Raw genomic sequence first — 27,044 nt, 5'->3', positions numbered from 1 at the left:
TTCTGTTTGTTTTTTTCTTTAGATTAGATAGTTTCTATCTTCAGCTTACCTGATTATTTTATTATTTTATATAAAATCTTTTGGGTCCCTTTAATAACTTTTTCATTTAAGTTATTGTACTTTTAAACTCCAGAATATCCATTTGACCTTATTTTACAATTCCTATCTTTTTGTTGACATTCTTTCTTTTTGAGTCATTATTATAATACTTCCCTTTAATTATTTAAACATGGTTTCCTTAATTAGCCTTTGAATATAGTTCCTTATTTTTGAACATATTTCTAATTACTGTTTTGAAGTCTTTGTCTGCTAAATCCAATATCAGGGTGCACTTGGAGACAATTTTTATTTACTGCTTTTTTTCTTCTAGCATGCATCACACTCTCCTATTTCTTCTCATGTCTCATAATTATTTTGTTGTTGAAAATAGGGCATAATAGATAACATATTGTAATAATTCTGGATTCTGAATTTTCCCCAAATGTGTTGCTGCTGTGTTTTGTTTAATTACTTGCCTAAACATATTTATAGACTCTGTTTACCCAGCACTGTTACTGCTGATGTCTTTGTTTAGTGTTTAAAAAAATTATTGTTCTTATTTTTAAGCCTGAATTCATAGGGATCACTTGATATTTGCATAGATTAATGACCAGTCAGTGAATGGTCAAACATCTGTGCTCAAACATCTCAAGACAGTAAAGCTTCCATCCTCTGGCAATAGATCTGTGTGTCTGAGTGTGTATGTTGGGGAGCATATTTGAAGTCCAGGTCATTTTAAAATGTATATGCCCTGGATTTGTTTTCGAGTGAAATCCGTGAGGCCTGGCATTCATGGGGTCGCAAAGAGTTGGACATGACTGAGCGACTGAACTGAACTGAGACTTCCTTGTCTCTTCTCCACACACACAGGCTTACAGTCAGCCAATCATATGTGGATAACCTGAGTCCTTTCCAGTTTTTTCTACTTAATCACATGGAGAGAGCTTACGAAGGCCCCCATGGTGGTCTTATTTTTCAAATCTTCCTGTTATCTCTCTGAGTGATCTGCCCATCTGCTGCTTGTTCCAGCCATGACTGTATCCTAGGACTGACTGAGCTGCTGGTCTTCCCCTGTTTGTTTGCTACTTAGATGGCTAGCGTTACTCACAGTGTTGCTGGTTGTGGAGGTTTATCATGCTCTGCTCCAAATCAGCCCCCTGACAGTGAATATTAAGAGTGTCTCACCTTTTCCCACCTTAGTAGAACTACTTTATAGACTGAGCTGGGGGTGGGTGGGAAAGAACTAGACAAGCATGTCACACAGACTCCCACTATTCAGACTTGAAGCTCAGTATCTTTTCATGAATAGCCACGTGTTGGTGTAGCGTGTGCCTGTACTTGATTTTCAGAGGCCTGAATGGGTTGGTTTTGACAAGTGTATCCAGGTTTATCACTGCTTTTTTGGAGAGAGGAACTGCTGAACTATTCACTCCACCATACTGGAAGTCCCACCTCTGCATTGGTCATTCTTACTAGCTCCTCAGCTGATTCTGATATGAAGTCAGAGTTGAGAATCATAGAGATAGGGTATGGTTACAGGAGGTTGAATCTTGATTTCACCTCATTCAATAAACACTTACTGAACACTGTCAGGCACTGGACACAGTGCTGAGGATATAAATCTAACTTTTAGGCCATCCCTCTCCTTGAATAGTCACAGGAGTGGGACAGATAGAGAAGGAAATCAATAATGTAATCATGAGCATTTGTGGGTGGGTGGTGCTGGGTTTGGGAGCAGTGTCAGCAAAAGACAAAGCCTACCAGCTCATCATTTTTTTCTAGAACATGCTGATAAGTTGTCATAATTTTTTCAGAAAGTAATATAGCCATTTAGTAGATCCATACTTAACATAACCAGGCATAGTTACTCATCCTGAGGAACTAGGACAATTTTTCACAATTATGTGAAATTACGATGACTATAAACATGACTTTGAAGAACTAGCATTTGACCTCATGTAAAGTTTAATGAGTTTCTTAATGCTTTATTTCCAATTGGACTGTGATGATTTCGTAACCTCTATGTTTTGTGCTGTGCTTACTCACTCAGTCGCATTCGACTTTTTGCTAGATGTGAATAAATTCAGAAATAGCTAATCAACATCAGAGTCGTTATTGGCATGTTATGTATGTTGTTGTGGTTTCTGAAGTGGGGAGTCCATGAAAGCAAGCCAAGGAAGTGTAGGAAGATATATTAGCACTTCTGTCTTTAAAAAGATTAAATTTGGCCCTGAACATTTTTCTATTGGTTGAAATTTCATAAAATGAGAATATTTATTCAGGAGTATATGTATAAAATTTATAAATAGACAGACATATATAGGTGACATGATCAAACATGTTTGGATCGAGAAGGCTCAGACACGAAGTTGAAGGCCACTGGTATAGAGGAAAGAACACTAACCCACATGGGTGCTGGTCCTAGTTCACCTACCAACTTGCTGGGTGAGCCTGGGCAAGTTATAAAGACACTCTAGGTCTTCTACATCTATAATGCAAGGAGGGTGGTGTAAATGTCCCTGAGATCTCTTCCAGTGCAGTGATTCTATAGTAGTTTTGTTCTTTCTTTTCCTGTCAAGAATAATTATGAAGTTGTACAAGCAGAAGGTTATGTTGTTGATTTGAGTATTTGAACTGGATGAAATGCAAGTTTATTTCTGAGTCCCTGGAACATTTCTAGAGAGAGCTTTCTCCTGGGCTACATCCCTTCTCTGCGGTGCTGCTGGTCATAGATGTGATGATGTCAAACAAACCATGATATATCCTTAAATTCTACTAACTTTAGGCATATTAACAGAGGACATACCACAATTAGTAGTAGAGTACAGGTAGATGTACCTAGACACAGTTACAGATGTGTGGGTGCACGTGCACACACAAATCAATCCTCACATATAGTTTCAAAACTTACCTTAGTTTCAGGGACTTCCCAGGTGGCTCAGTGGTAAAGAATCCACCTGCCAATGCAGGAGACATGGGTTTGATCCCTGGGTCAGGAAGATCCCCTGGAGAAGGAAATGACAACCCACTGGAGTATTCTTGCCTGGGAAGTCCCAAGAACAGAGGAGCCTGGAGGGCTACGGTTCATAGGGTCGCAGAGTCAGACACGACTTAGCAACTAAACACAATAGCTTATTTTCACTGCCTTCATAAATTGAAATTCAGAAAGAATCAAAATTTAAGACGTAAAGAACACTAAATATAGTTTTAATAGTTAAAAGACCACATTGATCCATACATACCAAACTTTAAGTGTCTACTCAGAAACTGGCTTTTGAGACAGGATTATTTTCAAAATTTAGATGCAACTAAAAGCCCAAGAGGTTAGCAAGCCTTTATTTAGCTCTTTGATGTAACTTCAAAGAAATTCAAATTTAAAAAAGAAATTTAAATTTTACATTTTCTATTGAACTCCTTTAAAAACATTATTTGACTTTAAAATTTGATAGAGTAAGATGTTAGGTTTCCGTGTTCTTGGGTCATAACAAAAGAGACAATTGATGGCTTTTCTTCACATAATTAGTTACACAATTATTGCATAGTCAGTTTCTTAAAACTTCATTGAGTTTTAAACTCAATCAGATGAAGATGTCTTCTCAGACATCTTTGATAAATGACTTAACATTGCCAAATAGTCTGTTAGCACAGTATTTTAACATTTAATCCTAAATACACTCTTCTTGTTAGCTTGAAGAAACTTTAGCGAGCACAGGAAATGTTTGATATCTTCTAAGTACTTTGGATTTTCTAAATAATACTATATAATATGTAAAACCACAGTCCTTTTATAAGGTCTTTTGTTCCAAATGAAATATGACATAAAAACTAATGATAGTTCCATAAATCTTTACCATAAAGTTCAACTGTTAAAAATTGTCTGCTGTGATTTACCTGTGAGAATAGAATAATCACATTCTGGCACATTGTATGTAACAAATGCTTCGTTTGAAAGATTTATCTTAAAGGAAAAAAATGACTGAAAAAAAAAGGAACAACAATACAACAAAAAGAAGGACAAATCATGACTTTTATTTTTTAATTGAAGGATAATTGATTTACAAAATTTTGTTGTTTTCTGTCAAACATCAGCATGAATCAACCGTAGTTATACATATGTCCCCTTTTAATATAAGCAAACCTTGAAAATATGCTCATGAGGATATGAGTGTAGACAGTAGAATGAAAATAAATAGTAAAAAGAGCAAAAATAGAGAAATGAGAAAAATTAGAAAATCCAAATGTTCTATAAATAGAAAAAAAGAAGCTCAAACTCCATAATTAATTTTATTTTGTATAGTAATGGAATTAAAGGAGTGATGGAAAATACCACTTTAAACTTAGACCTGTATTAGCACAGCCTGTACTTTGTAACTCACTAAGGGTTTAGAATGCAATCATTTTGCTGTTGCTTGGAACAGCCACCCAAGAACAAATTTCACTAAGCCTTCCAACTGGTAACCAATCCACAAGCTTGAATTCAAGGTTCTAACCTTTAGTGTTAATGCTCATCATAGAACAAGAGCTACATATTCACCCTGGGGGAGAGGTGGTTAGTGGGGGAGGAAGAGGTCTGTCATTTCCATGCTACCCCTCCACTCCAGGAATTGAAGCCTGTAGCTCACCCTATACTCCCAGGCCCAGAACCACTGTACTCCCAGGGCTTCCTAGAAGCCCCAGAGTTCTGCGTTGCTTGCTTCGCAGAGGATAAGTTTATTTGCATTATTGTGTATCCATTCTGTACTATGTATATGCACTGTCTTCTTTTGATCTAAGTAATCCCTGCTTTTCCTAATGTTTTTTAAAGATTGAGAAACAATCAAGGTTTGGACTCTGGAAGGTTTTTTCTGTTTTAACTGGGCAGCTTGGTTTTTCCTTGCCACACCATTCACATGCTTCATTTTCTTTTCAAATTTTCTTGACACTAGGGACCTTTTTTTAAAAAAAAAATTTATTTTATTTTTAACTGGAGGGTAATTGCTATACAATATTGTGATGGTTTCTGTCATACATCAACATGAGTCAGCCATAGGTATATATCCCTTCCCTCTTGAACCTCCCTCCTACCTCCTTCCCCACCCCAACCCTCTAGGTTGTCACAGAGCACTAGCCTTGGGTTCCCTGCATCATACAGCAAACTCCCCTGGCTATCTGTTTTACATATGGTAACATATATGTTTCAATGCTATTCTCTCAAATCCTCCCATCCTCTCCTTTCCCCACTGTGTCCAAAATTCTGTCCTTTATGTGCGTGTCCTTTGCTGTCGTGTGCATAGGATCATCCCTACCATCTTTCTAGATTCCATATATTAGAGATCTTTTTAATATTAATTTTCAATTTCAGAATCAATTCAAGTCTATAGAAAAATTGCAAGGGTCATACAGAGAGTTTCTGTATGATTTCTTGTTGTGACTTTCTGTCGTTACAATGGAGACGAGAGACCTTTCACCTGAGTCCATGGATTGACTTCAGAGAGTCCACAGTCTCCTGAAATTTAAGCCAAATTCTGCATTTGAATGAAAATGCATTTCATTTCGTCCAAGAACTATATAGATTAAGACTGTACTTTTAATGTCATCAGTCCTTTTCTCTAGGTGCAATCTCAGTTGCCTTGTTTCCCACTGTAATGCATTTTTTGGTTTATTAGAACAATAGCTGCCTCCAAGCACCACTGGCACCAGTGTGCATGGGTGGATTTTTGTGTGTACTACAGCATTATCAAAAGGTTCTTTATCAAATCTGTAATTTTCCGAGTCACTTGATGCTGTGTATTCATCTAAAACATATTAATTCTGTTGTTTAATGAGCTCAATGTTCTTTCAAATGGAGTCTGCTACATTATACAAAAACCTGAAGTTCAACCTCAAGGCCCTGCTTCAGAATTGCCTGGGCTCTCGATACAGAAAATTTGCTTTATTTTTGTTTATCAATCCTCTGAAAGCATTTGGATGCACAATGTATCCAACCCATTCATGTAGGCTGCCTACATTTCCAACATAAACTTAACAGCAAAGGGTATCCGGAAACATTACCAAAGCACAGCTGCTTTCCCCTGAAACTTTAATGAGAAAAAGCCATGAAATTACCACAGACCTATTTTTCTTATGTCTGGATAGAGTGCATTATGTGAGGTCATTTTCACTCTATTTTAGTTCTAAAGATAGAAGATAATTATAACATTAGCCATCTAGGAGTCTACGCAACACTCCTAAATTTAAAACTTCTAAACATTTTTTAAATTATTGACTAACATTAGGGTGTTTGTTGTCAGACTTACAGATTCCAGTCTGATGTTAGATTATTCATCCAAGTTGAGCCCCCAAACAAAGAGAGCCAAGAAGAGCCTTCTTTCTGGAGAGGAGAAAGAAAATCTGCCAAGTGACTACATGGTGCCTATTTTTTCAGGACGGTACGTATGAATTCTCTCCCTGGATCTGATTTTTAGAAAGTGGAGAGAGACTCCCCTAGTGGAACTGTTTAAAATTAAGACTCCATGCTCCCAATGCAGAGGGCATGGGTTTGATCCCTGGTCAAGGGACTAACTCTCACATGCTGCAGCTAAGAGTTTACATGCCACAGTGAAGATCGGGGATCCTGCATACTGCAGCTAAGACCTAGTGCAGACAAGTTAAGTAATTAGTTAATTATTTTTAAAAAGAAGTGGGGAATAAATGTTTTCAGGTAGTAATATCAGCTATCATTTATTGAGCATTTACTTTGTACTGGTTGAGAAAGGTCTGAGAACCTTGGAACTGTGCATAGTCGGAGATGTGATCATTGTAAAAATGTTTGCCATCACATAGGATGGCTGTATGACAACAGAGATTATGATTAGAGGCTTATTTCTAATTAGGTAACTAGTTGAAACTAGAAGCAGAGTATTGGATGCTAGTGATTGGACACTATATACAGTTGCTATAGTTAGGGCACAAAGAAAGGTTAAAACTATAAAATATTGGGTGAACTAAAAGAAAAAAATCAAATGATACATTTAGGTAGATTGGTTGCCAGTGTGGTTTTAATTATTATTCATTAGGAAGAAAAAAATCCTTAGATAACATAGACTAACTAAAAGCATTGCGGGCATAGCTTGAATGCCTGGCTTATATTTGTTAAATAAAAAATAGATTACTATTTATTTTGAGATAAAATTCAAACAAAATAATCACTAAGTCACAAGTCTGTGTAATGCCAAATTTCTGTTTATAATATAAACAGTTTTGAATGATAATATATACAAAGAAATCTTGAAAGGAGACTTGTCTAAGACACCAAGTTAAAGTTTAACAGAAACTTTCTGAGCCTTTCCTGTTTATTTTCCTTTGATTATTCACAAAGCTAATGTGATGTTCAAAACGAGGTCGCCCTCTCCGGGCAAAAGCTATCAGGAAAATCAGTAGGCAATAACTCGGTTGTAATTTTTGGTGACCTACTTCTGTTTCCCTGCATTTTCTCTTCCCATCGCTTTTTGATGGTTCCTTTCCCAATTGTTTCAGAGGCTGATGTCATAATTGCTGCAAACCTACTTAGGAAAGGGATAAACAATATTCTATTTTTAGCTTTTTATTTTATAACTTTGATTTTTCAAACTGAACTTTATAGACAAACAGGCTTATATTGTGAAGTATGCTTGCCCAGACTCAGCTTCCTCACAGTTGGTTTAATGGCACTCATATTCCTTTTAGGAGATTACTAGGTTGGAGGAGAAAAATATTTAATTTTGTGTTTTAAAAAAAATCATTTAAAAGTCATGATGTCAGCTTAGCATTAACCTATATGACATGACTCTCCACCTGTGTGGGCACATTTTGAAGCTTCTCACTCTCTCCAGCTTCTTCCTGCCCTTTTCTCACCAAACTATTTTGTTCCCTCCAGACCAGTGTCAAGAAATTATTTACAGAATAAGCTGTGATAAATGAAAGTTTGAATAAAAAATTTATATTCTAGGTTTTATTTCCAGTTCTTCATTTTTTATATGGAGCCATCTCCTATATTCTATTACTATGAAGATAACACTTCATAATGATGTTCATTAACATCTAAGAGAACAGGAGAGTAATGAACGTTTGTTGAGTACGTGTTGTTTGCTGGAAATCATTGTAAGTGCTTTATATATAAACCATCCTTCTAAGTCCTCCATTCAGCTCTGGAGAGGTATTAGTATGTCAATTTTTTTGTACAAGGAAATCAAGGCACTTGTAACGGTTGAGCCGAGAGTTCTCCTAGGGCTGGCAAATGCAAATATAGTACATTTTTGGAGAATACGATTTCTTCTGGATGGCACTTGAAAATTCCACTTCTTACAGTCTAGGTAGGGCTTCCCAGGTGACACTAGTGGTAAAGATCCCGGCTGTCAATGCAGGAGACATAAAAGACATGGGTTTGATCCCTGGTTGGGAAGATCCCCTGAAGGAGGGCACAGCAACCCACTCCAGTATTCTCGCCTGGACAGAGGAGCCTGGTGGGCTATAGTTCATAGGGTCGCAGAGAGTCAAAGACGACTGAAGCAACTTGGCACACATGCACGGTCTAAGTAGAGCTAACTTTATGTCAGCGACAGGTTTTAAATTGAGATAGAGGATTGGAAAGGTTTTAAATTTATTTAAAATGTTCAGTAGTGTGTTTTTGATGTTAGCATCATATTCTTGCTCTTATACCTAGATTATAGCAGGGTTATTGCTGACATGCACATATGCACTTACTTAAAGGCAAATGTCCCTGCTGTTCTGGGTCAAGTGTACTTGAGTTTTCCTAATTGCAGTTGCCGCCCTCTCCCCCACGCCCAACCTCCATGTCCTGTGGCATGTGGGATCTTCCTGGACCAGGGGTCAAACCCATGTCCCCTGCATTGGCAGGCTGATTCTTATCCACTGTACACCAGGGAAGTCCCTCATAACCTTTATTATTTTGGAAAGGAAACTGCTAGGCATAAGGATCACACATACATTTATAGCTTATTTATGCGTGCAGCAGCTCTGGGTAATGCATTCCGTCATCTGAGTTACAGAATCCAGATAAAGCACACTAGTCATAAATCAGGATCCCAGTCACACAACTGTCTGTCATTTTACAATGCTGTCTTTTCTAGAAGGAAGTCATAAATTAATATTTTATTACAGACTAAACTGTGTTTAAACACACCAAGGAAACCAAAGAAATGATGTTGGGCAAATTATCTTACTTCTCTGTGCCATGTTACCAGATGTCTAAAGTAGAAAGGATACCATTTATTTCAAAGGGTTGTTGTGGGGGAAAATGAGATAATTTATGCAAAAAGCACTTGGCAGAGCACCCAGGCCATAATAGGTATTACTATCGTCGTTATCATTTGTTAAGGTGACGGTCACGTCCATGTGTGAAGAGTTAGCTCTTACGGGCCAGTGTTTTGTACGTCAGGTTTTCCTTGGGCACAGTGTACAACATCTTAGGTCTGGTGCTTTGAACTTGGTGAAATTGGGCAGTCTTATCACTGACATCCACAATAACCGTATTTTGCTGTTACTTTATTTTAGCCAAGTGCATGTCAGTGGAATTACAGACACGGAAGAGCAAAGAATTAAAGAAGCTGCTGCTTACATAGCCCAGAGGAATCTCCTTGCTAGTGAGGAAGGAGTAACAGCCAGCAAGCAGTCCTCTGTATCTAAGCAGTCCTCTGTATCTAAGCAGTCCATGTCCACGCTTCACCAGGAAGAGGCCTTTGAGAAGAAGTCAAGGAAAGTTGCCATTCGAGAAAAGGCAGATCAGCTGTCACTGAAAAAAACGGTAAGAAAAGACAATTTAACATAACTTAAAAAAGTATAAGTGCCACCACTACATATAAAATGGGCTTCCCTGGTGGATCAGACGGTAAAGAATCTGTCTGCAATGCAGGAGACCTGGGTTCAATCCCTGGGTTGGGAAGATCCCCTGGAGGAGGGCATGGCAACCCACACCAGTATTCTTGCCTGGAGAATCCTGTGGATGGAGAAGCTAATAAGGACCTACTGTAAAGCACAGGGAACCCTACTTAATACTCTGTAATGATCTATATGGGAATAGAATCTAAGAGTGTTTACATGTGTGTGTATAACTGATTCATTTTGCTGGTGCAGCAGCAACTAATACAGCACTGTAAATCAACTATACTCCAATAAAAATTAATCTTAAAAAAGTAGAAATGCATGTAACACTGTGCCTGTGTGTAATATAGATTAGTTTCAAATGAAGAAATGTGTGGTCTTGTGGAGAAACAACTAAGAAAAAAGGGGAAAAGACACCAAAATGTATAGTTCAAAGAAAGACAGATTTCATAGTTTTAAAGTCTGTGAAATTTTAGGTTCTACAGAAATTAAAGTTCTTGAGGACCTTAAGAAATCCACCTTTGGAAAGTACAATATGTTGCTCAGGCTTAGAATGTTAAAAATTAAGTGATATGTCTATTTTTTAAAGGGATGAGGGGAGTTCATTTGCTCCAAATACCAGACTAAGACTCCAAATGAAAAAATGATCATTTTGATTTCTACATTTCATTTTTGTAGCACATGTTACTTTGATTTCATGTCTTGATAATTTTTTTCAGTTAGAAGAAACTGAGGCATTTCATAAAAAGTTGAATGAAGATAATCTTCTCCATGCTCCTGAATTTGTCATTAAACCTCGTTCCCATACTGTTTGGGAGAAAGAAAATGTAAAATTACACTGCTCTGTAGCTGGCTGGCCAGAACCTCGTCTCACATGGTACGCTATCTTTTTGAAAGCTTCTCATAGAATTGATTACTCAAATTAATTTTAAATCCTGTGAAAACATGTGGATTTATGAACATGCAAGAGTCAGTGAAAGCATCTGTAAGTTCGAGTAAATTTTTTTAAATAGTGAAGAAAGAATACATGCATGGAAGGAAGAATGATTTTGCATCCATTATAATTTATACATCCTCTTATACAAATGGGTCTTTATCTTATATAAAGTGTTAAAATTTAGTCAGCATATTTATTTGGTAACATTTTGTGATGAAAAGCACTGCCACCTTTTAGAGAGATAAAGCTCAGAGGGCTTCATCTCTAGTCTTCATGTGAGCTGAGGTCCTAGTTTCTAAAGCCAAACAAAGAAGGGGATGGGACGGGGAGCTATTTCTAATATGAGGTCTGAAGAAACTTTCATTCCATAAAGAAGAAGCTCCCCTTTTTTCCACCCATTATATATCCTATTGCAATTGTCAGTGACTTGGTAACCCCTAAAATCAGAACTGTCATGGAGAGCAGTCATGGAAATCAGTTTGCCATGGAGAGCAGGAATCTGAAGAGGATTGTAAGCCAGTTTTAAAAGGTGTTTTCCGTCTTATTCTACAATGTGGGTTTTGCATGCTGCTTTCTTACCCTCGGGGTGTGGTGAATGCCCTGTGTCTCAGTATAAACACTGCAGAGAATGGCACTGTTGCCCACAGGGCACCAGCTCCTTCTCCCTTTTCTGTCATTTCTAATGTTGTTTGGACACCTGGCTTACATAACGGAGGCTGACAAGATAAACCCTTACCTAAGGTTATTCTTAAGGAGCAAGTGGTGAGTTGTTGTTGTTGTTTTTTTAATTCACCTATAATATCAACCTGCCTGTGACCAAATTGGATTTACATACAGTTTTTCTTGTACATAAACGTTTCCCAGGGTTCTTGAGTTTGAAAGTGAGAGAATGAAAAACAAAGCCAATTCTGTTATTACCAAGACAAATAACTTATAGTAAACAAAGATGAGAAGTGTAAGAACATATTTCAATGAAAATGAAGTTTAAAAAAATCAATTTCCAAGCTTTAAAAGTATGAATATACTACAGTAAGCTGGGCTTCCTTGGTGGCTCAGTTGGTAAAGAATCCGCCTGCAATACGGGAGACCTGGGTTCGATCCCTGCGTTGGGAAGATCGCTTGGAGAAGGAAATGGCAACCTGCTCCAGTGTTCTGGACTATACAGTCCATGGGGTTGGAAAGTGTTGGACACGACTGACAGTAAGCTAGGAATCCGTTCATCTTTACCCCCTGCCTTTGTCTCTGCCTATTGGGCTGCATAGATTGGCCTATAAAAGGGACATTTCCTCTTGAAAACGGATTACTTTTTACCTCAGAAAAAATTCAAACTTCCCTGTAGAAATTCATAAAGAGGGACTTGCCCAGCAGTCCAGTGATTAAGACTTTGCCTTCCAATACAGGGGATGGGGGTTCGATCCCTGGTTGAGGAGCTAAGATCCCAGAAGTTGTGTGGTGTAGGAAAAAAAAAAAAGAAATACATAAAGAATAACAAATTTTTAGCTCCAAGAAATATTACTTGATGAGTAAAAAAATTCCTCATGTTTCATGAATTAAAATGTACTACTGGTAAATGAATACTTGGAGTCTTTAAGTAGATATATTTATTACACAGTGTCTTATCTCTGTTTTCCTGATTTTTAAACATCAGAGTTAAAGATGACTTTCAAAAGAATACAAAGTGATCTCTAGGAGATAAATATGAATTTCTTAAGCATTTACTTATTCTGTGAGATACACAGTCACTAGAATACAAACATGCCATGTACCACTGATGGTGTCACTAAGCCAGAGTGATGAGGTTCCACAAAGGCAGAGCTTAAATTCCACTGGAGGTTGAACTCCTCGCGTGGTGTTTTTGGGCTGGAAAAGGAGTAATTTAAAAACAAACAAAAAGATATAAACTCCACTGAAAAAATATGAGATGACTACACTTGGCAACTCTTAAAATTCCAGTCATATTTAAAAATAGAAATACTGTCAGTTTTTAGTTATCCTCACTAATGGGGCTGGGAGTATGATTGACCCCTCAAATCTTTCATGTTTGGCTTTGAAATATTTATTTCCTTAACATGTGAATTTTATGGCATCAGGGCTCATTTTAATCAAAGACAAAAGCACAGAGACAAGATTTGTCTCAGGAAGGACTGGAAGGCTCTTCGTTGACTGGGACAAGCCTTCTCTAGTTCCTGCACCCCCTTCGGTGCTTGGAGAACACAAATCCATTCTGTTCAGAAACTCTTCCAGGAGGGACGAATCAGAGCACTTCACACAAAGCCCTGTTGCCTTACAAGTCAAGTGGGAAGTAAATGTGAAAACAAAAGAACCAGTGGACCACTAAGAAAATAGTTCACCTTCCTTTAGCGAGCAAGGTTTGCCCCTGGATAAAGCTAAAAATTTGGACAATCAGCTAGCAGATAGCTAAGAACTGGCTCTGGCAATAACTAGGGTCAGATCAAGGTTTTGTGGGGCAGGAGGGTTATACAATTTGAGGAGCATCCTTTATAAAAAAGGTTATAAAGTTAGTCACATGCATTAGTCCATAAGGGGACCTGTGCTGATGAGAGACCCTGCAACTTCAACTTCACTAGCTTCAAGGTAAATCCACCTCTGGGAGTAAATTTCACGTGGGATTAATATATTAATACCTTCCTGCGTGTGTTGCCTTTTAAAAAATAATCATTGAATGAAGCTCTAATTTACTTTGCAAGCTGCTGGTCCAGATTACACAATCTTCAGTGAGCATCCTCCCCCTCAATGAACAGGGAACCCACAACTCAAGTGAGAACCAAGATGTCGGTAATTAATTTGCTGGCCTTGATGTCTCTTTGGTACCGAGCTGCAGCCTCCTGGGCCTGACTCTGAGTACAAGTATGAGAGAAACCACTGAGAATGACCTTCCTGAATAGAAGAAGGTCAAGTACAGAAACAAGTTTCCAATGCTGCTGCGGGCAGTTGTGCTGTCTCCACTTGAGCCTTTAGGTCCTAAGCCACATCTTTCAAAGTCATGTGTGCCCTGGGTCTGACTCCCTAAGACTCCTTTCCAAGGAACGTTCAGTTCCAGGTTTCCACTGGCACCCTGAGGCCATGGAAATCCCTGAGGTTGAACAAATGATATCAACATGCTGCAGCTGCTCTTCAGCCAGCCCCTGCATACTGACTAAATCTGGATGGAGTCTAGAGTGTACCTGGAGAGTACTTACTGACAGGCGGGCCCATCACTCATCACCATCACTATCACGGCCAGGTGGAGATGCTGAGCAACACTGCCCTATTCCCAGTTCACCTTCAGAGCAGAAGGAAGCCTGTTGGCCCTGGGTGCAGCAGAAAAGTTAGTTGCAGAAGAGGGCTAGCCAACAGGGAAGGAGAAATATATATGTGGTGAAAAACCAGTTGTTTAATTTAATAGGTTATATTTATATAATAACTTGTTAATAGGCAGTATATTGTTGTAAACGGGAAGAAAAGCATTTGTTTGTATCTTTATTACTTGCATAAAGAAGCTCTGGAAGGACATATAAGAACCTAAGGAGAGAAGCTGTGGGGAGAAGCTGGGCAGAAGGCAGACAGGTGTGAGAAAAGAGAATGTTCCCTGGGCACCCCTATATTTTCTGATTCTTGGATCATATGCTCGCATTGCCTGGTCAGATTGTAAGAAGCTATATGAAATAGGGGAGAAAAGTTCTCTTTAAAATAAAGAGAATTAAATTAGTTGTACCCCCTCCTTTTTTAGAGAGCCAGATTTAATTGCATGTTGAGCCCAAAGTCTAGATTGATTTTTGTCAGTGGAAATTGGGATTATATAATCTTCAGGGAGCCTCACACCAACTCCTAGAACAATGTATTGTTATTATCACATAACACTCATGTGTTCACACACTCAGTGCCCTTGTTTTCAGATTTGTATGTGGATCCTGGGCTACAATCCATAGGGTTGCAAAGAGTCGAATGCGACTGGAGCAACTTAGCACCTGGATTAGATCCTCATGCAAGACACTTAAAATACATATTTGAAATTCTTCAAATTATCCCTGAAGTCATTGCCACTTCAGGGATAGTGTGAAGATAAATAGACACTTAAAGAAACTTGTCATTGAACATGATCATAGTTCAAAACCTAGGGATAAGATGGTATGAGAAATGTATTTTAGGAACAGTCTGGAGATTTGGAAAAGTCTTATTTTATTTTTGCAAATTATGAGAATTCATAAATTCCATAGTAGAATTAATGCATTGAATTTTTTTACAAGATTAGAGTTATTCACAATGTATTTAAATTTAGCAATCACTGCCATATTATTGTAGGAAAACAACCTGCATTTAAAATATTAAAAATTATTTATAATTACTTTTGAAGTATAAGGGTTTGGGGTTTTATTTTAGATTTTTCTTATTTACATCCAAATTTTATGCTAATAGAAGAGTTAGCTCTCAGCTAATTGGTTTTTAAAGTGAGTAATGGCTGTTTGTTCAAAACAATAAGGTTGCATTCTAACCACACTTTTGAGGGAAGGGGATTCAAAATGATAGAGATCATTTTGGCAGCATTGTTTGCTGACAAAGAAAAGTGAGAGTGAAGTCCTTTTGTTTGATCGCACTTTACAGTGCCAAAGAGCTTTCACTGTAACCCCTTGTTACCAAATTCAGCCTAGTATCCAGACAGACATTTGTTTGGGGAAATTAAGTGGGTATTTTACATACATAAATGAAGAGTATTATTCTAGAAATAATGTGTAACACAAGTTCATTAACTAGTCGTTCATACACTTTACATGAAAATGATGAGGAAAAGGGTGTACATCTAAATACTCACAAGAATTTCAGAAACCTGATAAGTAGTCCCAGGGTGTAGATTACTCTCTAAAATTAGCTGATGAGTGGCCAGTTTGGAATTTCACTTTCCAGAAATAACAAGCTGTGAAGTATACACAGAGCAGGCCTCAAATTCTCCTTCTCTGCTCTGATTTGATACTGAAGACAATCAGAAGTGGCTCTGAATCCGAGTGCCTCGCAAGGTGAATTCCTTGGAGAACAGATCTGAATAGCTTCCTCATTTAATCCTCATGTGCTGCTTTAAAACAGGCACTTTTTATACTGACATATAGAGTCCCAGTGGAGAGAAAATGTGTGTGTGTGTGTGTGAGAGAGAGAAAGCGAGAGAAATCTATTTCAAGCGGTCACATTAGAAAACTGAGGGAAAGGCATTGAGATGCTAAGTCACACAGGACTGGAGTAGTGGTTCCCAGACTCTGGGATCTAGCGCCTGATGATCGGAGGTGGTGCTGATGTAATAATAATAGAAATAAAGTGAACAATAAATGTAATGCGCGTGAATCATCCTGAAACCATCCCCTGCCCCTTGCTCGGTGGAAAAATTTTCTTCCATGAAACTGGTCCAAGGTGCTGAAAAGGTTGGGGACTGCTGGACTGAAGGTGAAGGAATATTGATGCATCCAGGAAGGCTTCACGCAAGCCTAAGAGCTGCAAATGCTATTTTCACTCAGACTTTATGGAAATATGCACAGCATTTTTGGTCAGAAGCCAAATCAAGTGTCACTCAGTTGCTTGGTCAAGTAGCACCGGCCACACACCTTTGGTGTGTCTTTTATATCTTCTTATGTTGGGAAGAAATACTGCAAATACCCCAGCGCAAAGAAAACTGAGCAAAGAGAAGCTTCTGAGTCGGGTGTGAAATGACCTAAACCGATTCAGTCAGGAGAACATGCTCATGATTAATGTGTTCGACCCTGTCATTCATCCAAACTAGGAATGTTCCAAATTAAGAGCAGCCAGCAGATTGCTTTTTACAGCCCATCTCTGATCAAACAGTCCTGTCTGCCTGGAGCCCTGTGGGGGAACAGCTGCCTGAGGCTGTTTCTGGACTGTCAGAAAGAGCTAGGAATGATTCCCAAGGGTGGGGCAGAAGGCTGTGCCCCTACACTTGCTGCACAGCTGTGATTCCCAGTCCACCCTCCCATTTCACATCCAAGGAAACCAAGACAACAGCCTCAGCATACCTTCTTAATCTGCACTAATTTTAAATTATCCATATCGTGAAGGATGGATTTGTCAGAACTCTGTTCCTTTGCCAAAATTCAAGAAGCACAATTGAATTTATGATGTTACCCAATGACTGTGCAGTCCAATTTAATAAACACTGCCTAGTATTTTCCTGGGATGGCTGCTTCCTTGAGAGTGGGAATAGAAATCAATATGGATCAGACAGAGTCCCCATCTTCAAGGCACTCACGGTTTAGCAGAAGTGACACTTACCCAACCGTAATTTGATTAACATTATACCTTCCCATTTGAACCAAGTAACACTGATGTGAAGAGGCGGAAATGCTGTTGTGTGGAATTTTAGGGAGGAGATTATTGAAGTGGCATTTGATCAGAGTCTTGAAGGATGAGTTGGAATTTTGCTAGATGGAGAATGGTGTATTTTCTAAAGTGTAGAAAAGGGTGCATTTTAGGGATATAGGGCATGAGTGTGAATGTGTGTGTGTGTGTGTGTACACAAGCTGGGGAGAGGAAAGGACTGGCTGAGGATTATTTCCTTTCTCTTTCCCTTTCTGTAACTTTCCCTGCTCCCAAATATGCTTATAACCATGTCCAAAAATCTGAAGAAATCAAATGCAACTAAATAGAGAACGGGGCTTCCCCATTGGCTCAGTGGTAAAGAATCCACCTGCTAAGCAGGAGACGTGAGTTTGATCCCTGGGTTGGGACGATCCCCTGGAGAAGTTAACGGCAACACACTCCAGTATTCTTACCTGGAAAATTCCACGGACAGAGGAATCTGGTGGGCTATAGTCCCCGCAGTGGCAAAGAGTTGGACATGACTTAGCGACTAAACAGTAACAGCCAATAGAGACCAGTTGGAAAATGGAAACATCCCATGTTGTCAGGAGCCAGGCCGCCTGGGTTCAGATCCCAGCTCTGCTGTTTTAGCTGTTAAAGCTGGGGCAGGCTACTTAACCGTTCTGTGCCTGGGTTTCTTCATCTGGAGAATGATGTTAAAAGTAGTAGCACTGGGAGTTCCTGGTGGTCCAATGGCTGGGACTCTGAGCTCCCAATGCACGGGGCCCAGGTTCGATCCCTGGTTGGGGAGCTAGACCTAGACCTCGTGTGCCACAGCCAAAGATACTGTATGCTGCAACTAAGGGCCAGCGAAGCCAGACAAAATATATTACATTCTTTAAAAAGTAGTGCAACCTTATGTGGTTGTTGTGAGGACTGAATTTACTAATCTGGACATAAAGTACTTAGAGCCTTTCCCGACTCTCAGTAAATACTGTTTCTATTATGGTTATTAGCATTATTTGTGATAACTATGCACATGAAGTAGAATGTTAGAAAAGGAAACAAATGAAATTTAGCTCCCCTTTGGGGCAGAAAATGGCTTAAGCTAGGTCCAGCGCCATAGCTACTGGCTACTGAGAACATGAGACTTCCCTGGTGGCTCAGACAGTAAAGAATCCTCCTGCCAATGCAGGAGCTGCAGGAGACGTGGGTCTGATCCCTGGGTGGGGAAGCTCCCCTGGAGTAGGAAATGGCAACCTACTCCAGTATTCTTGCCTGGAGAATCCCATGGACAGAGGAACCTGGCTGGCTACAGTCAATGGGGTTGCAAAGAGCTGGACACAACTGAACGACTGAGCACACGCTGAGAACATGAGGACATGGTGATGAATCAAGGTGAAGACTCAGGGGCCAGTGTCTCAGGAGGGGCCCCTCCAGGGAGCCCCTGCCTCTCCAGGCTGAGAGGCTTTGCCAGGGATCGGCAGTCAGAAAAAGGGACTCTTTTAGCTTCTATTTATCAGTAGTTTTCTTTCATGACTGATATTCTAAGTTCTTCCAAGCTGAGAGCTATGTTTGCTTATGACAGAATAAAACAAATATAATGAGCTTTCAATGCAATGACAAGGTTTTGGACAATGTGCAGGAATGTCAGTGGGAAGGATGTTTTGCTTTCATCCTACACAGACAGCCAACAAAAAACCCACTCAAAGCCTCTCTCTCTGTTGTGTCAACAATGGTTGTCTTTCTTTTCATTTTTAAGTTCATCTATTGAAGTATAATATGTACACAAAATAGGGTGGTATGGCATATAAATGTAGAACTTTGATGAATTTTTGTAGACCGCCTACCCCCAGGTAACAAGCACCAAAATCAAGAAACCAAACATTATCAACACCCAAGGGACCGCCTTCATCCCTGCCCCTTGCCCTGACTTCTAGCAGCATTAATTGATCTTTTCTTGTTTTGTACTTTATGTAAAAACAATCATTATACTCTTTTGTATCTGGCTCTTTCCACTCAAAATTATGTACGCAAGATACAAACACAAGGTTGTGAATGGCCAACTTCTTGAATGTAATTTTTGTAATGGAGGAGGGAAGCACATTCATCAAGAAAGTTTATGATACTTGTAATGAATTTTATTTGCATTTATTGAGCAGACTCTGCTACTGACCTCTGTGCTATGTCTACAGATGTTTTTTCAAGAGGAACAGTTGTATGTGTGTTAATCATGAAGCTGTTTACACCTCAACTTACTTCACCTCATTTCCATTGTCTCATAGGTATAAAAACCAGGTGCCAATAAATGTCCAGGCACATCCTGGAAAGTATATCATCGAAAGCCGATATGGAATGCACACTCTGGAGATAAATGCGTAAGAAACATCACGGTCTGTGTATGTTGCCGACAATTGCTTGGCGGGGGGTTCTCCCCTCTTCCTCCCTACACGGTGGTATCAGGATGGGGGACAATCCCAAGTATTGCTTCTCTTGGTGCACACCTATGAGTGATAATCATGACATTCTTACCAAGCCCAAGTTACTGCCCAAAGTGATCTTTTGAATTTAGTCAAAGATGATGAGGAAAAATTCATTTGTATCTATTTAACCTTTTGTATGGGCTTCCCAGGGGCTCACTGTTAAAGAATCCACCTGCCAATGCAGATGACTCAAGTACGATCCCTATGTTGGGAGGAAATGTCAATCCTCTCCAGTATTCTTGCTGAGACAATCCCATAGACAGAAGAGCCTGACGGGCTACAGTCTATGGGGTCGCAAAGAATCAGACACGACTCAGCAACTAAACAACAATTCTTTTATGTACTTGAGAGTTCTTCTCAGGTATTAGCAAGAAAAATAAGTTACAGAATAGGCATTTATATTCAAATGTCTTCTCAGAGTCCCGAATCTGCATCAGCATTATACACGTTTGCCTTTCCTCAGTAGAGGCCAGTGAAGTTTGAGGTGGGTGACACTGAATGTAAACTGGACCTAGAGAAGTTGTTTTTTCCTTTAGCTCACCAGAAACTGCGTGGAAACTATGTGCCCATTCTGTCAGATGGATGCAGGGCCTGACATTGGGATGTTTTTTAAAGTAAATCAACAGCAAAAATTTTAAAGCAGAATCCACATCAAAGTTTCTAGGTCTTCAAAGGGGTATCATGTCTCCTAACATGGTTTTGAAATCCAAGCCTACTAATGTGGATGAAGAAGTTACACAAGCTCCCAGCATTTCCAGTTCAAATGAAACCATGACATACTGTGAAGTCAAAGTAGAATTTAAGTCATTCTAATCTCAGGATATATAGCTTTCTCAGATCAGAGAGGTTGGCACAGGTCATTCTCGGCTTCAAGCAGAACCCTGGGACTCTGGGATGATCGCCAGGCAGGGACCCCTTCCTAAAGACCCACCCATTCTGTCCGTCAATGATTCAACCAAGTCGGCAGCGAGCTGTGTGGTTGCTTTATAATTAAACAACCATGGAAGAAACAACCATATTGACCCGCCTGGGATTCTATGAATGTCTGTAAAATTTCAGCAAGAATTCAAATTTCACCAGTGAAACTAAAGAAGAACAGTGAAGAACATGAACCCTGGCAATGATAAAACAGCGTGCTTTGAAATCTTAGCCTGTTCATCTCTGCATAAGAGCCTTCTCTCTCTAAAGTGAAAGTGAAAGTCACTCAGTGGAGTATACTCTTTGCTACCCATGGACTGTAGCCCTCCAGGCTTCTCTGTCCATGGCATTCTCCAGGCCAGAATACTGGAGTGGGTAGCCATTCCCTCCTCAGGGGATCTTCCCAACCCAGGGATCGAACCCAGGTCTCCCAAGACATCCCTATGTCTGCATCCATCATAACTTAGAGGAACTTCCAAATGGCACTTCTTGTATTGTGTTGTGGGCCTGAACATTAGTAGAATTGAGGGACAGATAACTTGTTTGTACTCTGAGGCTAAAACACAGAACCACACTAGACAAACCTGAATCCATTTGGGCGTCTATAAGGAGAGGTTGTTTCTTTGTCTCTCCATCACACTATAACAGCCAGACTGAAACCCATCCTGAGGGAGGCCCCTCAGGGTCCTACCTGCTACAAAGGTACATGACCAGACATTTTCTGCTCCAGATACAACTGTAAACCAATTTTTCATCACACTGTTCATGCTCTATATACTCAACACTTTGTTGGCTTTTATTTTTGGACATTTTAAATTAACTCAAGCTAGGGTCATAGTGGACTATAGCTGTTGGTAGGTAGATCTATTGGCCTATGTAAAATCCCACAGGGAACTTGATTAGGAAGTGTAGCTTTATCAAGAGTCCCAAAGAGCGGTGTGTTAACCGATGACGTGCTGTGTGTCATGTTAGCAAAGAGATCCTTGACAAAACAGTCAGGGTTACATCAGCCCGCCTTATCTGTGGATACAGAACCCATGGGTACTGAGGCCTCAGTGTACTACTCCATTTTACTTAAAACAGGGGTCCCCAATCCCCCAGCTGAGGACCGGTACCTGTGCTGTTCCATGGTTGTTAGGATCCGGGCGGCACAGCAGGAGGTGAGCGGTGGGCAAGTGAGCTAAGCTTCATCTGCTGCTCCCCATCGCTTCCATTGCTGCCTGAACCAATAGCCCCCTGCCTTTGCCTGTGCCCCATCCCTGGAAAAATTGTCTTCCATGAAACTGGTCCCTGGTGCCAAAAAGGTTGGGGACCACTGACTTAAGGGACTTGAGCCTCCTTGGATTGTGTTATCCACGGGGGTCCTGGAACCAGTCCCCTGCAGACACTGAGGGACAACTGTACCAGGAGTGTCACTGCACCGGACACTCATCCCATCTGTTCTTTCAGGTGTGATTTTGAAGACACGGCTCAGTACCGGGCCTCGGCGATGAATGCCAAAGGAGAACTTTCAGCGTATGCTTCGGTTGTGGTAAAGAGTAGGTTTGCTGGACTTGTTTCAATCACAGTGTATTTTTAAAAAATTTATTCTCACTGCTAACATATAAACAGGTCAAGAAGCAGTTGTCAAAAATTGCTGCTTTCTTTTCTAGGATACAAGGGAGAGCTTGATGATACTCGCTTCCATTCGGGGGCATCCACCTTGCCCCCCAGCTGTAAGTCTGAAAATATTTTTGCTGTGTCATCTTTATACAATACTGTATAATAAGCTATTCCATAACACTGAAAAAAATGCAGGTATACTAAGTCATTTCAGTTCTGTCCGACTCTTTGTGACCCATGGACTGTAGCCTGCCAGACTCCTCTGTCCTGCCCAGTCTTCTCTGGGCAAGAATACCGGAGTGGGTTGCCATGCCTTCCTTCAAGGGATCTTCCCGACCCAGGGATGGAACTCATGTCTCTTCCATCTCCTGCACTGGCAGATGGATTTTTTATCACTAGCACCACCTGGGAAGCCCAGAATAAATGCATAGTCTATAATATGTGCTAGTATGTATGTAACGGGCTTCCCAAGTGGCACCAGTGGTAAAGAACCTGCCTGACAGTGCAGGAGACATAAGAGATGTGGGTTCAGTCCCTGGGTGGGGAAGATCCCCTGGAGGAGGGCATGGCAACCCCCTCCAGTATTTGTGTCCAGAGAATCCCATGGACAGAGGAGCTTGGCAGGCTATAGTCCAGAGGGTTGCAAAGAGTCGGACATGACTAAAGCGATTTAGCACATGTACGTAATACTACCTGTAGTTAGTTTTATTTTTTTAGATTCTTTGGCTACTGTATTCTCCTTCTGCTTATAATTGCTTTATTCTGGCTTTATAAAAGCCTGGATGTAATGGGCTAAAAATGACAAATGATTTTAAGTCTTTCTTTCCTTAAGCTGAGAAAAATCATTATACAAACCTGCAGTGGACTTAACCACACACACACATATATAGAGTCTGGACTGTATCAGGGCAGTCTTATTCATCCTTATATATCCAGTGTAGCATCGTCTCCTTAAGAAGTCTCTGTCGGCCCCCCACCGTACCCCAGCCCCCACCTACTTAGGCTATGTGTCCGGGTGGAGGCTGTGACACCTCTGTAAGGGCATCTACTCACTGGACACTAATTGTTAACTGTTTGCTCCCACTGACCCATGAGCCACTTGAGGCTAGGCTGGACCTTTGATCTTTGGACACTAGAACCTGAGGCAGAGTAGTATTTGATGATGAATGAATAAATGCATACACTAATTTATAAAATGCAATGTAAAATGAGCTCTAAGTGTGGTTTAATAACAAACTATTAGTATTCTGATCCAGAGTAATTTATAAATTTGTGAATTTCGATCATGTCATCTGCATCAGAACTTCTTTTCATGGGAAGCAATAAAAGTAAAACCCTTATGGTTCTTCAGTAACTAGATGCTGACACTGTTCAGACTGGAAATGGTAGTCAAGCCCCAAATTCTTATTTTCCAAACATTAAAAAATAAGTGGTTGGAAAAAAAAAAAGTGGTCGTTTTGAAAATGGTTATGGAAATATTGACTCTTGGGTCAGTTTTTCACCTAACTGATTGGCTTGATGTCTCTCCATACTTCATGGAATGGCTCCTAATTTTAATATGCCTAGTTGTAATCATGGGTATCAATCCCATGCACAAGAAGGCGTGCTGGGTGGGAGTAAGGAAGAACACATCCCAAATCCGATCCTTCTCTTGTCATTTGATTTATACTGAGATACAATGGCTGGAAAATTTGAAACTATGATTTATAAATCATTTGATAGGTTTGTTGTGATTGCTTTCGGCCTGTGCTCATTAAAACGCTTATGTCTCGTTGATGAGAAAAAATGAATTACTGATGTTTGTTTCTGTTGTGCCCAGTTGCCGTGACCCCTTACGGTTATGCGTCCAGGTTTGAGATCCACTTTGATGACAAGTTTGAAGTGTCTTTCGGGAGAGAAGGCGAGACGATGAGTCTGGGCTGCAGTGTAGTTATCACCCCTGAAATTAAACATTTCCAGCCGGAGATCCAGTGGTACCGAAATGGTGAGCCTTAATGATGAATTCTCACTGAGGCTCATATTCGCAGAAGGTCACAGACCAGACTTGGTCCTAAAGCATGAATGTCTGTAGATTGCAGTTCTGTTTACTAGACCTGGCAGAAACTAGATAGTGGAGGACATAACATACTGGGTGTTACAAAAGTTTTTACACATGTTTTAGAGTAGCAGAACTTTTATAACATGTTTGTGGAGATCATAATTTCTTATCACAGTATAATACAGGGAAAGGATTACAAAACATGTATTTTCCTTTTACAAGTTGGATATATATTCATTTTGTAAGTTAATTTTATTCGGTAAGATAAAGTGAAATCCAGGGAAGTCCTGTTGGTTCCCAGGCGGTACCAGTGGTACCACTGTGGGTGGTAGTCAGCGTGCTCACCACGCAGCTGGCCTAAACTTCAGTGTCCGTGTGGGCACCGGGCAGGCTGGGCCATCGTGAAGCGAAGGCTAGGACCAGGACCTGAGCCCGGAGTGAAGCCAGCGGTAGCTGCAGTGGTAGCGGCAGCGGTGCTGCCGGACGTGGCCCTGGAGGAGAGGAGAGACCCGCCAGATGCAGCCGGGAGCCCCGTGGGAGTCCAGATCCCCTGTCCATCTCCAGGGCCCGTCTTGGTGGGATCTGCTCAAACATGACTTCCTGGCCTAAGCACCGTGACAGGAACAATCACACAGTAAACTTTGTCTATAAAACATTACAAAATAGAAGCATGTATACAGGTATTGCAGTAAGGCAATAAGGCAGTTGTTAGAGTTCTTCTGAGTTTGGACTCTCTGTTTATGAAAACTGCTACAACATTGCAAAGCAAATATTCACAGGCTTGGAAATAAAAATTTAAAGATTGCCACATTCAGTGAAAATGAACACTATTTCCATACAAAACTTTGGATGAAGCAGTTTATTAACAAGAAAGATTTTTCTAAGTAATTTTTCTCACAATCGAAGGTACAGTAAGAAAATGTATAAATAGGCATTTAAATTATATACAAATCATGAAGTCATCACAAGTTACAGGACATGTAAGAGGAAACATTTAAGATGCCATTATGTAAATATACATTTAAAATTAAATTCAGACTTACATGAAACTATTTGTATAAGGAGATAGATCTTTTTAGAAAAAATTGTTCCTCAAGAATTGTCAGCTCTAGAGTACCAAAATTTATATTTTAAAATAGTTTATCAGAGGATTAACCTAATGTTAATTTTATAACCATAACTATATAATTGTATATAGTATAAAAGTATATAATACTGTAACTATATAGCACTCTTAACAGCAGCATTAATAGTTGCATCAGCAGAAAGATCTTTCTCAAAATAAATCAAAATTATTTGTGACTTTTCATTTGCCAAGACTGAATGATGTTACTTTTAATTTTATTAATTTAAAATAAAGTTGCTAAAGTATAAATCTGATGGCCTAAGAACTGAGGTTGCAAAAAAATAAGTCAAAAATTCTGTGTTATCAATCAACATATCACAAAATAAAGTATTGTTTTGTATGTAAGAATTATGGCATGAAAATAATTATTTTCTTGCAATTTGTATTACCCTATTATGTTTTATAAATAATAAACTATTTTTAGAGGAAAAAGTTTTATATCTTATTTCTTAACTGTATTTTTTTCTTCTGCTTTTTGAGCCAAGAGCCGTGCAGTTTCATTTTGCACTGAGTCTTCCAGATGGTATATCTGGCCGTGGTTCCCTCACTTCTGGTCTAGCATTTTAACCAATATAAATATGACACAATGACTCAAAGCCCTACAGACTTCCTGTAATAGATAGCTTTCAATATAGAAGAAGAGGAATAAAGAGAGAGAGAGATGGGGAGAGGAGCAAGTTGCGGGGAGGGAGGAAGAAGATAGTAATGGAGAAAGAAGTCAGTAAATTTGTTTACATTTTTCCCCCCAGGGGTACCTGTTTCTCCATCAAAATGGGTGCAAACACATTGGAGTGGAGATCGGGCAACACTAACATTTTCTCATCTCAACAAGGAAGACGAAGGTCTCTACACAGTTCGTGCGCGAATGGGAGAATATTATGAACAGTACAGTGCTTACGTCTTTGTTCGAGGTAAGGCCTGGCAAAAAGCAGAACATCTGAGAATATTTAAAACACTGAGTCCGTATCAATCTATCCAAACGTATTTTGGGTAATGATGAAAGAGCTGTTTGAAAATTCCTCCCGGGACCTCCCTGGTGGTCCAGAGTTCAGGACTCAGTGCTTCCACTGCTGGGGTGCCAGGGTTCAATCCTTGGTCTGAGAGCTATGATCCCGCAAGCTACATGGTGCAGCCAAAAAAAATTTAAAAATTCTCCCAGATGATGTAGCACAAGGATGTTAGCATCCGGTAAAATTAGAATGGATGTGAAAAGGTCAACCCTAAAAGCACCAACCTGAAGATGACCAGTTTCTAGACTGTGCTGCCTCTTCTTCAGTGAGCCACCAGCGCAGTCCTCTGCAGGTGTTTGAGGGGCTACATCCTGATGATGTGAATGAAGTCATCTTGGTTTAAAGAAGGAACAATAAAATAGCAATGGGGATTCACTCTTCATCTGTTTTGGAGAGCTAATTTATTATTTCATCCCAGGCCTTCTCTTACAGCTTTAACAAACTAGGAAGCAAGATGCTACAACCGAATCTTTAAGACAAGTTATGATTGTTGATTTTAAGAGTCTTTCTTTTCTCAGCAGTGTCTTGAACGGAAATGTTCTTGCTACATGAGATCTGAGCACACTTGGAAGATCATGAACATGTCCTGGGCACAAGGGTAGTGCTCTGTGTTCTTTTATGTGACTGTCAGTCAGGTGTGGCCACACGAGCAGACAGAGGAGGGGCTCAGGAAAATAGAGTGTATTACACTCACAGGTCCTGGAGACCCACACCGGGCCACAGTGGGGGCAGCAGCATTGCTCGCTCAGGAGGAAGA

At 39.9% G+C, this 27,044-nt stretch overlaps 1 protein-coding gene across 3 annotated transcripts in view; it reads left to right on the top strand.

Moving 5' to 3' along the window:
* MYOM1 (myomesin 1) overlaps positions 1 to 27,044 on the top strand; it is a 123,163-nt gene that overhangs the window by 16,528 nt on the left and 79,591 nt on the right. For 2 of the 3 annotated variants that reach the window (XM_005224247.5, XM_005224246.5), the window contains exons 3-10: positions 6,309 to 6,446; positions 9,550 to 9,799; positions 10,596 to 10,753; positions 19,396 to 19,488; positions 21,961 to 22,049; positions 22,164 to 22,226; positions 23,933 to 24,097; positions 26,027 to 26,188. In XM_005224247.5, the coding sequence (XP_005224304.2) occupies positions 6,309 to 6,446; positions 9,550 to 9,799; positions 10,596 to 10,753; positions 19,396 to 19,488; positions 21,961 to 22,049; positions 22,164 to 22,226; positions 23,933 to 24,097; positions 26,027 to 26,188 (1,118 nt within the window). 3 annotated transcript variants of the gene reach the window in all.

This window comes from Bos taurus, chromosome 24 (genome assembly GCF_002263795.3).
Source record: "Bos taurus isolate L1 Dominette 01449 registration number 42190680 breed Hereford chromosome 24, ARS-UCD2.0, whole genome shotgun sequence".
Lineage (NCBI taxonomy): Eukaryota > Metazoa > Chordata > Mammalia > Artiodactyla > Bovidae > Bos > Bos taurus.
This window is presented reverse-complemented; position numbering and strand designations above follow the sequence as displayed.